Below are 17,233 nucleotides of genomic sequence, written 5' to 3' on the forward strand. Positions count from 1 at the left end.
GTTCAAAAGACATGAAAAAATACTTTAAAGAAAAAAGTGTTCAAGTATAAGTACTCCTGCGAAGGTCATGACAAAGTATGTGCACGCGCGCGCACACACACACACAAACACACACACACACACACACACACACACACACACACACACACACACACACACACACACACACACACACACCATGTAGGGGTGAGGTTTATCATCTGGTGATAGCTTTGCTTAGTAGTGCAATGGACTGTCTGCCCCACCACCTGTCTTATGTTTGTATCATTTTGACTTATCCAAACCCATAGCAACATTAAGCTTTTAACATTAAGAGTCTTTTCAGAGACGCTAGGCTCTATTGTCTATCTATGCAGCGACAACTGGTTCACCAAACAATATTGTATCTAGAAGTTCAAAATCTTACAGCACAGATCCTGTTGGCAGCATTTGAAATGCTGGACTTAACTTAAAAAGAGAACATAACTGTAGTTATTTTTACATTCATGATTTGGATCAAGGCCACATGGTATTTGAACTGGGACGTGTGTGGCCATAATGCTTAGTTGTTCAAAATGCACGCCATTTGACTGTCAGGTTACACCGATGTAGATACTGTATCAGTTTGCCTAAATGTCTTGATTTAAAGAGGTGGTGCCATAGTTTTGTACTTTTTCTGTTTTTCATGTGTCTAGGAGGTTGAAAGTACCTCATTAGACCCCCTGGTGTGGTTTTTATGAGCAATTATTTATTCACTTGGTATTTGTTTGTTTTCTCTTGGAGGCTGCCACCTCTGGTCAAAAGTGTCAGTTAAAAAACACAGATAAGATGACATCACAGAATCAACTCCCCTCCTAATTGCCATTCACCCAACATTGTGGGGTGTGGCTAACTCAGCTAGGTCACCACCCACCATGACATCCATGCATACTTAATGAACTGGGGGTGTGGCCACATAAAAACCCAATTTTAACTCTTTCTGTATACTTTTTTGGAAGAAATCTTCCTCCTAGTATAATCATAATACCTGATAATCATGTTTTAGAGGGGGGAAATATCATGGCACCACCTCTTTAAGTTTTAGTATTACATGTAGCAGCACAGATCATACGATACTCCATAGACGCTAAGCTTTGATGATCAAACAATGGATAGCTGATTGTCAGGCTTACTGTCATAAGCTTGTTCTTTGTCTTGGCTGGATTTGAGGCTCAACTCGACTCAACTCAAATGTTATTTATAAAGCACATATTACAACAACCGGAGGTCAACACTAAGTGCTGTACAGGATGAGAACAAAGAAACATCGCTGATAGGAAAACATGAAAACAAGACAAGAAAACAAAGAAAAAATAAGCATAACAAATAATGCACAGAGAAAATGAAAAAAAAGGGCTAAAAAACCCCAAAATATATATATATATATATATATATATATATATATATATATACACATATATATACATATACATACATACATACATACATACATACAATAGATGGGCTGGGCAGGTTATTCCAGAGTCCTTCTTGGAAGGCAGATGCTGTCATTGATGTTTGGCTGTAAGTTATATAGACTGATTTCCTGAGCAACACACTGGAGGGGCCGCGTGCCATTTCTGCGATGTAAACAGTAGTGTAAAGTAACGTGCAGGCTACATTTACTTAAGTACTGTACTTAAGTACAATTTTGAGTATTTGTACTTTACTTGAGTATTTCCCATTTTCAATAATTCTACTTCTACTCCGCCACTGGCTGCTGTTTGCACCACAGTTTGCATCTACAGGGAGGCGCTCAGGAAAACAGTCTATACTGTAACTTAAACTTAACCACATTAACCATTGGATCCCTATTTTGGACATGTCATTATATAGGCTAAATAAAAACAAATCAGACATTTATTCTACATTTCTTGTAAATAACAGATCTACAATCTTACAATGCATCACAATATGACACATTGTGAGCTTGGCTATTTTTAAAATAAACTAGACCAGGTCAACCTGGTTGTGCCAGACCCCCTGTCTGTCATCATCATTTATGACATCATGCCTTTTGTAGGCATGTCATCATCATGTCATCATCATATATACCCTTTATATAGAAAACCCGGACCGACATTTGCTTATGTAGGCCTACCCATTTCATGGGTCTGGCAAACAGGGCTTAACCACTTGAACTCCTGCATCCATATTCTTGAGGAACGATATGAAAGCTTATAGATCGGCTATTTTTGATGAAGAGATATGGTGTAGACAGGAAAAAGCGGTCCAAGTACAATTGTAACTCAAGTCCGTTTCACTATAAGACTTGAGGGTTTTAAGACTTCATTACATTTACGATGTAAAATTACAATGAATCAACCTTAGTATGGTTTGAATAACAACCCTGAAAATATTAAATCGATTCAGTTTTGGTATGTATTAGTTCAAAATGTTGCCCTAGACAGCATCCTGAATCCTTATTTCCAATCACCAAAGTGCATTTTACAATTTGTCTACTGCTGCCCTCCAGTGGTCATCAGACAATACGACACAGTGGTTTGACGTGGGCACTATAGTATATAGATGTAGGGCAGAGCCTGATATGACTGCTAGTGTTGTCTCTAGGCTCTGTGTGTGTGTGTGTGTGTGTGTGTGTGTGTGTGTGTGTGTGTGTGTGTGTGTGTGTGTGTGTGTCTCTGTCTGTCTGTCTGTCTGTCTGTCTGTCTGTCTGTCTGTCTGTCTGTCTGTCTGTCTGTCTAACTTGCTGAATTCTCATATATATATGAGAATTCAGCGAGTTATGATGATTTTAATTATGGATCAAATTCTGCTCTAATACATGTTACAGTGCAGTATCCTGTTAACAACCTCACTCATTCACAGGCGGCTTATACAGCTAATGCGGAGAAGAAGTTCCTATTCTGGATGAAACTATGAATCAAAGTATGTGTGTGCATTATGACTTCAAGATCTTCAATCACCTGAATTGTAACAGCAAGGTAAGACTGTACCATATACACAATATACTGTATATTTAAACAAAGAAGATATGATATCTACCAGCTTTGAACACTAAAAGTATTTGTCTTTTATATAAATTTGTTCACATTATGGTTGGATGGGATCGTGGTAGACCTCAGGCATACGTTTTCAGTGTCAATCTTTAACTTGAACCGGACAATGGACACTATAGGATATTTGATTTCTATTCCAGGTAAGTTTGACAACATATCACAAGGGGGGAAGAGTGGGACTGAGTTTCTAGGGCCGAAGGTGGAGGGGAGGGGCCTTAATAATTTTATACATAGCTATTTTTGAAAAGTTGTGAGAATGTATGCAAATCTTTGAATATATGTCTTTTTTAAGCGGAAATTTGCAACTCAAATTATGCCAAATTCATATCATTTTGGGGGTACTTCACATGAAACAGTTTGAGCACCACTGACATATAAAAACGTAGGTTTTTCAAAAACTCTTAGAAGGATTATAAGTATTCAAAGACTTGCACAAGCTTTCACGATTTTTCAAAAATAGCAGATCTACAAGCCAGTGCCGCGCTGTGAGCTTGTATATCTGCTATTTTTCAATAGTTAAAGTACCCAGCGCCCCTGCCTCCATAGGTTAAGACTGTGTAAACAAAAAGTTGCGGGACAAAGTTCAGTTTTCTGGGTAAAGAATCTAGCATTTTTGCCCTGCAGAAGGTAAGCGCTGATCTGCATTAGTGGAGACACTTTCTTTTCTAATTCACTGTACTAGGCATTTTATACAATAGGAGTTGTAGCATTTTTATGCCAGGGAATTAGTCAACAGGCCAATAATAGGTACTCCTATTGAAATGTTGTTTTGAGAAATGTGTTAGTGTTTTCATGTATGTAGCAAGACTGAAAGATTGTATGCCTTTATAATGATCTTAAAAATACCCCCCACTGAAATTGTTGGATTTCTTCTGCTTCTGACAATTAAAGTCATGGTCTTTAAGTCATGGCTATTGTAATCCATTCTTACAATTTAGTGCATAAATATCATGATACAGGAAAAGGGGTAAGGCAAAAATTGTTTAAAAAGAGACAGAAAACCCTCACCTCTCCTAGCAGTGTTTCACATGTTGTGAACAACTCTGGAATGTGGGAGTCAGGTTCCGTTGAGAGTTACTCAAAAGGGGGGATTTGCCCCCCAGAAAGGGGGGTGGGTGGTGCCCCAACTTAGTAGAGCAGAAAGAATCTTCACAATGGCCGAGTTGGATTTCTGCCTTGCAGTGACAGAAAACACACTACAGGGTTTCGTACAACTGAGGAGCCTTGGTAAACTACCCTATTTTGGTTTTCCAAAAGGAAATTGAGGTAACTTTCTCACCTTCAAATAGTGTTGTACCCTGTTCTAACTTTTAAATAACATATTCAGTTATTTTATGCATTTTTGTGCATTCAAAAACAGTCAATGGTTCTCAAACATTTTCATGTTTCATGAATTTAGCCGCAGACAACCGTTAAAATAGTTTGTGTCAGAGACCCCCAAACAAGATTTGTGCTGTTAGAATGTTTCAAAAATATTCTAAAATGTTCAACATTTGTCATGACAAACTCACAAGCTGAGCTTGTAGATCTACCATTTTCAAATAGCCAACGTTAAAGTTGTTGAACTGAGTTTGATGCTATATTAAGCAGATTTTCCTGGGGACCTCCTGGAACCCCCTCAAGGACCCCTACCCCCTGGTTCACTTTGAGAACCACTGGTCTAACTTAAAATGATATGGACTCTGTTAGGTATAAAGGTATAGGCCTATTGTAGATCTGCTAGAAGGCTTTATGCTAAGCCTGCTATGATGTGTTTCTACTGGTTGATTGGACAATAAGAAGCAGCTGGCCATGTTTGTCAGGGCATATGTTTAACATGTTGGTTCAACGTTCGTCTCTATGCAGTGTCTCCCTTGTAGGGTTAGAACCAAGGATGCTGAAAGGAGTCTCTACGTATCTTCTGCGACGTGGAATTTCAACATTTCAAGGCAGATTGTTCAAACATGGTAAAGGTTTTCACTCAAAGGCAGACTGTAAACCATTCTGTTTATTATATTGTCATTGTCAAACAAATTTTTCATGAATATGTCCCAACTCACGTCTCTCATTATTTGCCATAATATTATTTCTTAGATGGACTGGTCAAAGTTCATCCATCTGTGTCACAGGCAGTGGCAGAGAACAGGCCAGTGGTGGCACTAGAGAGCACTATCATCACCCATGGCATGCCCTATCCACATAATCTGAGGTACCTAAACAATGCCACTGTAGGAACTGAAAACAGCAGCTGCTGATTCACTGATTTAAAGCTACAACACATGTTTTATTTCTGTTGTTTCCCTCCATTGTACTTCAGGGATTCACAATCCAGAGGCATAAAACTGCCCCAGGATTGCAGTTTAGCAGATATCCTTGTTCAATTTAAAGTTAATTTGTCATAATGTAAAAAGGACACTCTTGATTAAGGTCGATAGGGACCTTAATCAAAATGTCAATTTGAATAAAACTGATGATGCTGAGCAAGTGCAGATTGGGCGCATGCACATGCGTGCTTTGGCATACAGTATATACCCTTCTGCTGAGCTGGTCGAGTCATCACTGTGATGTCAGAACAGGTCAGCTATATCCATATTTGGAGTCACTGAGGCCAGATGTAGAGGTATTGACCAGCTCCATATTTGGAGATCTAGTTGATGATCCAGTCGTCTCCATGTATGGATATCCAGGGTTTGATGAGGTCAGTGTCGTGATCTTCATATATCGAGATCAAGGTGATGATAGTCAGCAGTCTTTTTGTGGGAACGGAAAGATAAATGACTCCTCTCTCTCTGTCTTGCTCTCACCCCATTTGATTTGAGCTGCTGCCTACAGAATGTAAATTGCGCTGCCTTTTCTGGCAATAACGAATTTGTGTTTTTTTCCTCATCCAGATAGGGCCACACACAGGTTCTCTTATAATCTCGTTTTGGATTGTTGTTTGAATTGCACGAAAAGGAAAATTACCATTGTCTTCTTCATCTTCATGGTTTCATCACTATGGCCTACGCTCCTTTCAGCACAGCGAAGGAGGTGGAGGCCATAGTGCGGGCGGAGGGAGCCATTCCAGCCACAGTGGGGGTGATTCAGGGACGGCTCCATGTGGGTCTTTCATCAGAGGAGCTGGACCACCTGGCCCGAAACAAGACATCCCTCAAAATATCCCGTCGTGATCTTCCGTATGCTATTAGCAAGGTTACCCTGAATCCCATTAAGCTTTGTGTCATTTTAATCACTTGAACCCTAGCGTCGGGGGCATATTCGGGGCATGTCCTAATAGACACACATTTGGCAGAAATAGTCCTCATTCTGTGAAAATAGCACATCTGCAAGCTCACAATGGACGCTCACGTTGCGACACCCTGTGAGCTTGTAGATCTGCTATTTTCTATGAAGATATTTGGTATAACAGAAAAAAAGAAGGGGGCCTATATAGAACACTGGGAGTCACTGTTTATTGGTTAATGAAGTACATAGAGTCCACAATCAATTTATGCTGGTGTTTGTGTGCCGCTTTCCAGTGCATGTATCCTTTGTGCTGTTTTGGTTTTATACTGTGTGCGTTTTATTTCAGGGTCTGTCGGGAGGCACTACAGTGTCAGGCACCATGATCGCAGCACACAAAGCTGGTATACATGTTTTTGTAACGGGAGGCGTTGGAGGAGTGCACAGGGACGGGGAGAACAGTAAGCTGACCAAGAACATCACATCTATATTCATGAGGTTGAATTTGCTAATGATTGTACAGAGGCATTTTAGGTTACAGTATGTCTTTATCTAGTAAATTATCATTCCTCCAGGTCTGGATATCAGTGCAGATCTGACTGAACTGGGCAGGACTCCAATTGCAGTGGTCTCCGCTGGGGTGAAGTCCATTCTGGACATTGGCCGCACTCTGGAGTTCCTCGTAAGATTAAAAACAACTAAAAACAACAATGTAGTTGAATGGGCCTTTATTGATTGATTAAAGGGGAAGACCACCCATTTTCAATATTGAACTATGTCATTAATATACCTTAGAGGAGTTGTGTGGGAAAAAAAAAAAAAGTTCCCCCTCTTCTGTGTTGCCTAGAACTGGAGGATTGATTTTGGGGTTTGTATTGTAAAGTACAACTTGATGACATCACACATTGTACTTTACAATACAAACCCCAAAATCAATCCTCAAGTTCTAGGCAACACAGAAGAGGGAGAACTTTTTTTTGTATTTCCACACAACTCCTCTAAGGTATATTAATGACATAGTTCAATATTGAAAATGGGTGGTCTTCCCCTTTAAGGGAAATTCTGCTATGACAACCGAATTTCCCTTGGGGTTGTCCATCCGAGCATCTGTCCGTACATCTGTCCAGTCCATCTACTTTTGGCTGCAAATTATTAATGATTGGTTGTCCATTTTTGCCTGCTATCATTATCATCATTATACTGTATGACATTTATTAGACGGTGGAATAACTGATAAGGTTTCCTGTCATGTATGTTTTATCAGGAGACCCAGGGTGTGTGTGTAGCCACTTATGGACCGTCAAAGAATTTCCCAGCATTCTTCTCCCCACAAAGTGGATTCACTTCCCCATACCACGTCTGCAATGCTGAGGAAGCAGCAGAACTCATTGGTAGATAAACCTCCTTGTGACTTTTGACGGGCGCGTGGTGATTTTCCGATGGCCTTAAAGTCCGAGAGACTAAAGCCTCTATCAGAGTCGGTACCGCGGTGAAGAGCTATCCACCGTGGTGTAGTCTTTTTGAGTCATAAAACTACAACGTATGTCATTCCTCGCGGTGAAGCGCTTTCCACCGCGAGTCCCGACACATCTCTCTGTTATTACTTTCAGACAGAAAGGCTCTTCACCCCGTTCACTGATCTAGACCAGTCAGTCACGGTGAATAGGACTTCACCGTGACTGACTATGATGGCCTTCACTTATTTTCTGACTTGAGGTGGAAAGCTTTCCACCTAAAATTTGCGGTGGATAGCTCTTCACCCTGGACTCTGATAGAGGCTTTAAAGTCCGACTTTTGACACCCATGTGAAGAAACAGAACTTAAAGCTATACTGTGTAAGTTGCTCACCTAGAGGTCTGTAGCTCTATAGCAAACCGCGGTCGCGTCCGCGTCTTTCGGACGTTTTTCGCCGCGGACCACCCCCGCGTCTGCCTCCACCTCGCCGAGATCTATCTTTAGAGGGGTCCCTGGTTCCTGTGCGTTCAGGCATTCCGGAGAAACGGACTCCTTTGCCGAGTAAATGCTTTTGTTATGTTGAGGCAAGCTACACGGGCGCCTACAAATATGGCCGCCGTATTGTGATAGCGACCCCACTTCAAGATGCGCTGTGATTAGCCGGCAGTGTATAACCCTCGCTGTGATTGGCCGGTAGTGTATGATGACGCAATTTTGCCGCGAAATTCTCCCCCCCTCACGGCTCATAGAAAACATTTAAAGAGAAGGCTTCAGAAGCTGAAAATAACGGAGTGGGTGTTCTAAAACTTTAGCGATTTAACAGTTAGGACAATTTTAAGATTTGTTTTATAAAAAAAGTTACATGGTATAACTTTAACTATACGAGTATAATGAAACAGACATACCTTGGTTGATCGATTCATTTTCACCTTGACCTTGCCGATTGTATAATATATATATAATAATCATCTCTTTGGGCAGAATACAGATCATTGGTTTCCTCTGAATTGAAATGTATTCAAAACACATTTTGCGCAAGGTCCTTGCAACTGAAACTTTAATGTTTATAATACATTTCAATGCAGAGTTAACCAGTGTGCAAGGGATTTCATTTCTTCTTTCAAGTTTGCATTATTATTTTTATTCCCTGCACCACAGGACCACAGGAGAGAAAAAAATCTATTTGGTGTGCATGTTGCTTCCATTTATCTAGACTACAGATCATTCCTACCAAGTCTCATGAAAATCCAGCGATTGAGTTCACAGACAAATACAAAGACGGGACAGGAGCTATTGCTATTCATAGAATTCTGCCTCAGACATCTCGGTTGCAAACAGCTGGTGTTTGTAATACAATGCCTTACTTTACTTTACTTTACTTTACTTTACTTTACTTTACTTTACCCACCTTAAAGCAGATGTGATGTTGGGCATGTCATTATAGGCGAATATCCAACTTTGCACACTCCTTGGCTGGCAAACCACAACCTCCAGCCCCGATTTCTCACATGCCCCTCTTCTAGCGCTACCATGAGGCCGATTTTAGCAAAACACGTTTTTGGACACTTCTCCTACAGATTTTGCCCAGAAACACGCAAAGCGCTACACAGTATCTCTAAAGTTATGTCATCAACATGGATCTATCTCATTTTCCATATTCCCTCCTGATTGGCTACGATTGCCTTTTAAAGTTTGTGTTGACCTGGCGGTCGCTTATCTCCCGATTAGGGAGTCTTACTGGTTAAACTGTTTTGTCCTAGGAGGAAATTATCTTGGGACACTTATACATCAGCAGGTGATTATCATTAAACGACAACTATCATGTCCAATGAGCTGTGGCATTGAGCAATACTGTGGGGTAAAAAAAACCTTCACGAGAATACTATGATTACCCTGCTGCCACACATTGCTGAAGGCAGGGTGAATCATTTTGTTTACCTAAAAATGAAACCAGAGGGCTGCTTCTGGTTCTCATTGCATAGACTTAAATAATTAAACGTGTCCTCTCTGTGAAGCTACTTTATTCAATGATGTCTCTGTGTTGTGTTGTTCAGCTGGCTCTCTGTCTCTGGGTCTCCAGAGTGGTCTCTTGCTTGCGGTGCCCATCCCCGTGCAGCATGCAGCCTCTGGCCAGCAGATAGAGGAAGCCATACAAACTGCTGTTGCTGAGGCTAGGTGAGGCCAATCAGGGAAGTTCCTCTGAAGTTATCTACTATTTATGGCCAGCGACACCATTACATTTTCATTTCATATTACCCCCTGCAGGGTTTTTAGGCATTCCCCTTCACATTTTTTACTGATTTGTGTATCATTTTAAAATTCCATTGTAAGTTAAAGCTACCGTATACTGTGTAAGTTGCTCAACTAGTGGTCAGAGCTGTATAGCAAACCGCGGTCGCGTCCGCGTCTTTCGGCCGTTTTTCGCCACGGACCGGGCCTTTCACCACAGCGTCCGCCTACAGCTCGCCGAGATCTATCTTTAGAGGGGTCCCTGGTTCCTGTGCGTTCAGGCATTCCGGAGAAACGGACAACTTCACCCGAGTATAATGTTGAGCTAATCTTGAGGCAAGCTACTTCCTGAGAAGTCAGCAAGATGCGCCTGTGATTGGCCGGTAGTGTACCATGTGTTTATGATCAGCGATATGATTGGCCAACGTATACACATGATGCAGATGACGTCATTTTGCCGCGAAATTCTCCCCCCCTCACGGCTCATAGAAAACATATAAAGAGAAGGCTTTAGAATTAACGGAGTGGGGGTTCTAAAACTTTAGCGATTTAACAGTTAGGACAATTTTAAGATTTGTTTTATAAAAAAAGTTACATGGTATAACTTTAAAATAAACAAAAAAACACATTTTAATCAACCATATGAACCCTAGCATCCCTAGTTTGTGCATGTCATAATAGCAAAAAATAGCAGATCTCAATCTCAATAAGGTCACAATGTGTTGCGATGTGATGTGTAGATACTACTTTCAGCAAAGAGGTTTTGTGTAGAGGGAGACTACACTAAAGATTCTTGTGATTCTAGAGATAGTCTATTGCTCAACACTTTTGAGGTGCTGCAACAAAATATAAATTAGGCTTATGGTAGGAAATAGATGCTAGGGATTTATTAACAAAAGGGGATTTAAATGTTTTTCAAACATCTGGCACTCACAGCCATTTCCTGAGATAACAGCTTGAAAAGAGATCATGCGGTCACAATGAAATTAACCAAGCACTGTAGATCATTTGGACTGTTCTTCTCAAAATCTCATTCATTTCCTGTAGTGTTAAAGGCATCACAGGAAGAGATGTGACGCCGTTCATTCTTCAAAAGGTCAATGAGCTTACTGAAGGAAAGTCCCTCCATGCCAGTATCCTTCTTACATCTTGATCAGAGAAGATTATTATCTATTATTCAGAGGTATATACAGCATTTGTTTTGAGGTAACAGCAGGTAGCTGAGTAGACAGTGTGTCGACCACATAATCACACAATCCCTGGTATTATATTGATGAGGACCTGTGTTGCATGTTCTTCTCAGTCTCTATTTCCTGTGTCACTACTATCCTATCTGAGTAAATCTTTCCCAAACTTAATAACAAAACAGCAGTTTGTGTGTAACACATATTGTGAGAGGAGGGCTGACAATATTGCAACTGATGGATTTAACCTTAACCTGTCATGTTCAAAGACATAGCACTTATCCACAACAACGCAAAGGTGGGCAGCCAGATAGCATGTGCGCTATCAAAACGAATTAATGGCGAAAAGCTAAGGAACCCTGCGCCCACCTGTCAAAGGCAAGCTTCAGACTCTCATTCAGATATTGTAAGTATGAATAATCCACATGAACAATCAATGCTTTGTTGCATGGGTTCACAATCAAAAGATGTGTACATCTATATTTTGCCTACTGTATTGCACAAGACACCACCTGTTGTGAATTTTCCCAGGTTGTCATAGGAGGAGTAAATGTGGATTTCATTGCCAAAGGAAAAACAGAGAAGCTTGTGGTAGGTGTACATATCATCGCTCTCGGGCAGAAACCTTGTATGTCCAAAAAAATTATATATTTTCAGGAAACAAGAGTTACCTTTGTTCCAATGGATCCATTGTAGTTATTATTTTGTCACACACCTTCATTGGTTAAATATTTATGAAACCCACAGACACAGTTTCAATCTGCCATCCCTGTTTCGGGCATGCCATTGTGAAACGTATCAAACATTTCTAAAAAATAGCAAAAATAGAAACTGTAACATCATCGCATTGCATGTGAGCTTGTAGATCACTAAGATCAGCTTCACTTACTTAAGCGTGACACTGGCATAAAAAAGCATAAAATATGGCATGAGTTTATGGAGAAAAAAAAACATCTAAAGATGAAATTTAGAGATACAAGGTTCCTGCCTGTTAGTAGCACAACATGAAATTATCCTTTAGACCAAGCTGAACCAAATTATTTGTTTGCAGTTTGGGCAGACTAATCCAGGAAGTGTCTGTCAGTCATTTGGTGGCGTAGGACGTAACATTGCTGGTAAGACCATATCTGATTATATCTGTGGCATTTTTCCCATTAATAAGGTGATATAGATCATTTCATGTTCATTCCCATGGTATTGTTTTACTCCAAGACTCTCTGAGCCGACTAGGCCACAAACCCCTGTTCATCTCTGCCATTGGGACTGACTCTCATAGTGATGCTGTTCTGAACCACTGTAAACACATGGTATGTGAGCGGAATCCGATGTTTATTTTAACCAAGAAACCTCATCAATCCCTTTTACTTTTTAACTGGTGTTAAACTGTATTAATTGTTATTTGTGTAAGAACACTAATGGCGTGGCCAGACTTCAGGAGCAACGGACTGCCACTTACTGCGCTGTAATCACTGAGAGTGGTGAGCTGAGTCTCGGCCTGGGTGACATGGACATTCATCAAAGTATCACAGAGCAGTATGTGAGTATAGTGATGAGGAAAAGGCAACCTATATTTGTATTTCACCAGCTCTCAATCTCTGAACTGTACAATCTATTTCTTTAATGTGTAACATGTCTTCCTCCAGGTGTCTCAGTTTGAGACGCAGCTTTTGTCAGCCTTTCTAGTGTGTCTGGACGGGAACATCCCCGTCACCACTATTGACTATGTTTGCTCCATTGCCAAGAAGCATGGAATCAATGGTAATCACAAAAAGCAGAACGCTGAATGCTGAACAGTAGCTTTCACTGATAGTGTTGTGATTTGATGTCATGTGTGTGTGTTTCACAGTCTGGTATGAGCCTACCGATAGTGATAAGGCCTGCAAGCCTTTCCTGTCGGAGGCCTGGAAGTCTCTGTCATACACATCCCCTAACCTCGCAGAGTTGTGTACAATGAACAATACCCTGGGGCTCCCAACTCCTGAAGGTAAACAATACTCAAAATGTAATCAGAAAGCATGATCATTGATCACCTACAGTCTCATACAGTACACTCATCACTAGTCTCATACACGCACGCATGCCATGCACACACCCACACATATCGTCACCTTCTTAAACTAATGGCCTTAAGTCTAAACTAAAGTCATTCTTTGAGGAAAAGTATCCACATCCCATCGTGCATTGCGCAGAATGTGAAGGCAGCTTCCGGCGCCGCAGCCGAGAGTGATCTACAAGCTCTGCTGTTAACCGGAAGTGTCCCGCAAATAATGCTTCAGTAAATTCTCGCGGAAACAGGTGGATATGTTTGCCTAAGTCAGCTCCTCCTCAGTTTTGTGACTTAGGTAAAAAAAATGCCTAAAGTCTGGAGTAAGTCTGGAAAATAATTTGGCCTAAATCAGGTTTAATCCTATTTAATCCTTTATGTCACATAACTGACTGTTTTATTTTAATAGTCATAAATTGTTATAAACTTTTTGGGAGAAATTATTAAGAAATATCATAGTTTTGGATCACTTTTTTATTTATTTTTCCTGAAGAATGACTAAAGTTTAAGAAGGTGACGGCTTGCTATTTATTCACTGTGGTTATAAATGTTACTTTATAGTTAGATACTCTGTATGAGGATGTGTTCTTGCTTTGGGGGTGGCAGTGTTGCCAAGCTCCTTGAAGGAAGTGCTGAGCTGTGCTCTGGCTCTCTCCCGCCCCCTGCTGGAGCATCTACATTGTGTGGTGGTCACCCTGGGGGCAGAGGGCGTTTTGGTGTGTGGGGAGCATGACGCTGGATCTGTCAACCTACAGCCAAGGAAACACAACAAGGTAAGTGTTAAAGTACCTTCATGAATGATAATAATATTGTCAATGTTGATATACTGTGTGTGTGTGTGTGTGTGTGTGTGTGTGTGTGTGTGTGTGTGTGTGTGTGTGTGTGTGTGTGTGTGTGTGTGTGTGTGTGTGCGCGTGTGCGTGCGTGCGTGCGTGTTATACTGTATCTATATATAAATATAACAATATAACACAGTATCTCGTCGCTGTCTGTCCAAAACCTCTTAACTCCATTTTTGAGGTTTTTGATTTTTTTTTACATAAATCAGGGCTATTGAACACCCTTTACATCTGAGTGTTGGTTAAAACAACATTGAACCAATGCAAAGTAGTAAGAAGTAATTGGGACAAAACCTCCTAACTCCACACTTTCTGCCAAACCAGCTAACTCCACCCGATTGGCACTCTCTTTTTTTCATAAATATGTGCTATTGAACACACGTGTGTTGGTTTTTTCGTAAAAAGCCCTTTGGTCAAAACCTCCTAACTCCACTTGAGCTCATTTTCGCGAAAATGAACATTATGGAGTTAGGAGGTTTCGGACCGACAGCAGAGAGTGGGTCATGAGGTGAATTAGATATTATTATATTTTCATGATTGCTATGTGCTGCATGACACTGAGACACAGCTGCATAGGGATGAGGGAGGATAGGTAAGGAGGTCATAGTTAAGTTGCCACATAGTGGCCTCCCTTGTTTTATGGCTGTGTGAAAGAGATGAGGTTCGTGGCTTTTAATGAGCTCTGCAGAGAAAAATGTGTGATGTTTTATTTTAGCCAATTAAGAATGAAATGTTAGAGGAGGGCAAGGCAGTCAGTCCATCTTTTTGCCTTGCTGAAGCAACATGTCTGATATCTATATCATTTTATATTGCTTCTGAGTCAAAGTGAACTGATCTTTTGAGAGTCTTCAATTCCACTGGGCTTGGAGTCCATAAATTAAGTATGATTTCCACGTCAGTCATAGATAATTAATTATATAGTTTCTCAGTTACATGTTGTTTCATATTCATCCATTTATTTTACCTCACGCTGATGAGGAGGTGTGATCTGTGTTTCCAGAGGGGTCGACTGTGTGCTGTGCATTTCCCATCGTTACATGTGAACACAGAAGAAACCGTCAACGTCTCGGGAGCCGGTGACAGGTGCTGTCATTTGCCTCACCGCCATCTTCCTTTCTCCACATCAATTTAAGCTCTCTTTAACCATTTAAACCCCATTATGCTTCATCGAGGTAGGGTTGCCAGCCGTCCCTAATTGAAATAAGGCATCTTCCCTCTATTAAAAACGAAAAGACATGTTCGTTGTTGAACTGATAAGTTGAGTCAGGAAATTTAGTTTTACTTGGTTCCACAAATAAAAGCGCGAGGCGTTGTGAGCTTATAGATAGGCTATTTTCACAATTTCTGCCTCTTTATTATATCATTTGACAATTTGGCCAAGTTTCAAGTTTATTGGTGACTTTTGATGCAGGAATAGTATTTTTTCATTTATTTTCTTTCTTTCTTTCTATTTTTCTCTTTTTAAGGTGTTAAAAAGTATTAAAAGCCCTTACAATTGTCACTTCTGGGGACCCCCACCCCCAAAGAAAATCATGTGAGGACCCACCTGGGGGTCCCGACCCACAGGTTGAGAATTACTGTGATAAGGGACACACTTTGTTCCTTATTTTTGGGAATCAATCAATGATTCACATATTACAAATTCAAACAATGCCTTGTCACTATCAGTAGGCTCACACCAGACACATCACAACACTATCAGTGAAAGCTACTCTTCAGCATTCAGCGTTCTGCTTTTCCCGATTACCATTGTTTCCATGCTTCTTGGCAATGGAGCAAACATAGTCAATAGTGATGTTCCCGTCCAGACACACTAGAAAGTTTGACTCAATCAATGACTCACATCTTACAAATTCAAACAACTCATACTATATATACCTATATGGTTATACAGGTTGTAACCACTTGAAACCCTATACTCTAAACCTGGGTTGTCTCTGTAGACTACTTGGATGGCTTTTTCCACACCAAATCTCTGCCAAAATTAGCAGATCTACAGTACAAGCTCACAAGTTGTGAGCTATTTTTGTCTAATGTTTCCCCCCAAAATATGGATGCTGGTGTTCAAGTATATTCCTTATTTCTTTTTTAAATGAGGGATGCACGGCCGGCGGCCGGGTGTCACTTATTTGAATTTCAGGTAGTTGGCAACCTCACTCTACATAACACCAAATCTCACTCCCACATGCCACTACGCGGTGTGAACTTTTAGATCCTCTATTTTGCCGATGCGGTGTGAGCTTTTAGATCTACTTTTTGCCAAATGTCTGCCTTTTTTTGCAGAATATCCAGCTATTATTATTATGGCATACAAAGCGGTTACATATGCTCTACGTCAGTTAATTTCCTGTAAAGTAAGACAGTCTGCCATTCCTCTGTGTCCTCAGTCTTGCCGGTGGTATGATGGCTGGGATTCTACAGGGACGAGATACTAACAGCTGTGTTGGAATGGGGCTCCTGGCTGCACGACTGTCCCTAGCATCGCCACATCCAATTTCCCCCGTTCTTACCTTTGACTCTGTGGATCCCAGTAAGGCCCATAATCGGCCTGAGCCCAGCTTCATGTGGATGGATTAATAATAGAACTTAAAGCCTCACTATGTAACTTTCTTTTTTTAATGAATACATTTACATTTTGTCCAATCTGTATGGTAGAGTATGTTTATACAATTATAACTTTTACAATTGGGGTGGTTATATTTTGTCTCCCTGCTCTTCTACTAAGACATTTAGATTGTGTCAAAGGTCATGTCTCACCTAGACACAGGATCTGACACAAATTTGGACCTGAAGGCACCACGCAGGAAACCGGGTTGAAATCTGGGGTCGAAGATGAAAGTTGCATAGTGCTGCTTTAATGTATGTAATGAAACTTTCTTGAATGGAAAATACTTTTTGACAAATACTTTGTAATTAATTTGTTGGAATATATTTTTAAATATCAGCCATCAAATTTGTCACCAGGATGGCAAGTGATTGAGTGAATGAATATAGGATAAAACATTTTTCAGAACCATATAACAACCTAAACAAGTTTTATCAAGATGTTTTGAATCTATAATAATATGTAATAACTATGAGAAATAAAATGCAGCGTGAAGCTGTCTTGACTCTTGAGCCATATTGTTATATGGTGTAGGCCTATAAGTGATTTTTTGTTGTTGTTAGAATGTGTTTTAAATATCTCTATGTTTTAATATAATTGTGGCTACCTGTCAGTAACATGGGTCTACCTATCTCTCC

The 17,233-nt window shown here is 40.5% G+C and overlaps 1 protein-coding gene across 3 annotated transcripts; it reads left to right on the top strand.

The window, feature by feature from the left end:
* The first annotated feature begins 3,642 nt into the window (after window positions 1-3,642).
* LOC308293856 (uncharacterized protein) lies at window positions 3,643-17,080 on the top strand. Of its 3 annotated transcripts, none has more exons than XM_080736497.1 (19): window positions 3,643-3,665; window positions 4,884-4,984; window positions 5,112-5,226; window positions 6,035-6,209; window positions 6,589-6,700; window positions 6,815-6,921; window positions 7,504-7,630; window positions 9,749-9,869; window positions 10,971-11,056; window positions 11,377-11,513; window positions 11,639-11,698; window positions 12,159-12,222; window positions 12,320-12,414; window positions 12,516-12,644; window positions 12,751-12,865; window positions 12,954-13,091; window positions 13,758-13,924; window positions 14,991-15,073; window positions 16,378-17,080. In XM_080736497.1, exons 2-19 carry the CDS (start codon window positions 4,912-4,914, stop codon window positions 16,565-16,567), a joined length of 2,094 nt encoding a protein of 697 aa, XP_080592623.1. In that variant the 5' UTR covers window positions 3,643-3,665; window positions 4,884-4,911; the 3' UTR covers window positions 16,568-17,080. The 3 variants fall into 3 exon arrangements, with proteins under 3 accessions (XP_080592623.1, XP_080592624.1, XP_080592622.1); XM_080736498.1 differs by lacking the exon at window positions 3,643-3,665 and adding an exon at window positions 3,738-4,304; XM_080736496.1 differs by lacking the exon at window positions 3,643-3,665 and having other exon boundaries at window positions 3,739-4,984.
* The last annotated feature ends 153 nt before the right edge of the window (window positions 17,081-17,233 follow it).

Source organism: Nannobrachium achirus (genome assembly GCF_963921795.1).
Source record: "Nannobrachium achirus genome assembly, chromosome: 11".
In the NCBI taxonomy this organism is placed as follows: Eukaryota; Metazoa; Chordata; class Actinopteri; order Myctophiformes; family Myctophidae; genus Nannobrachium; species Nannobrachium achirus.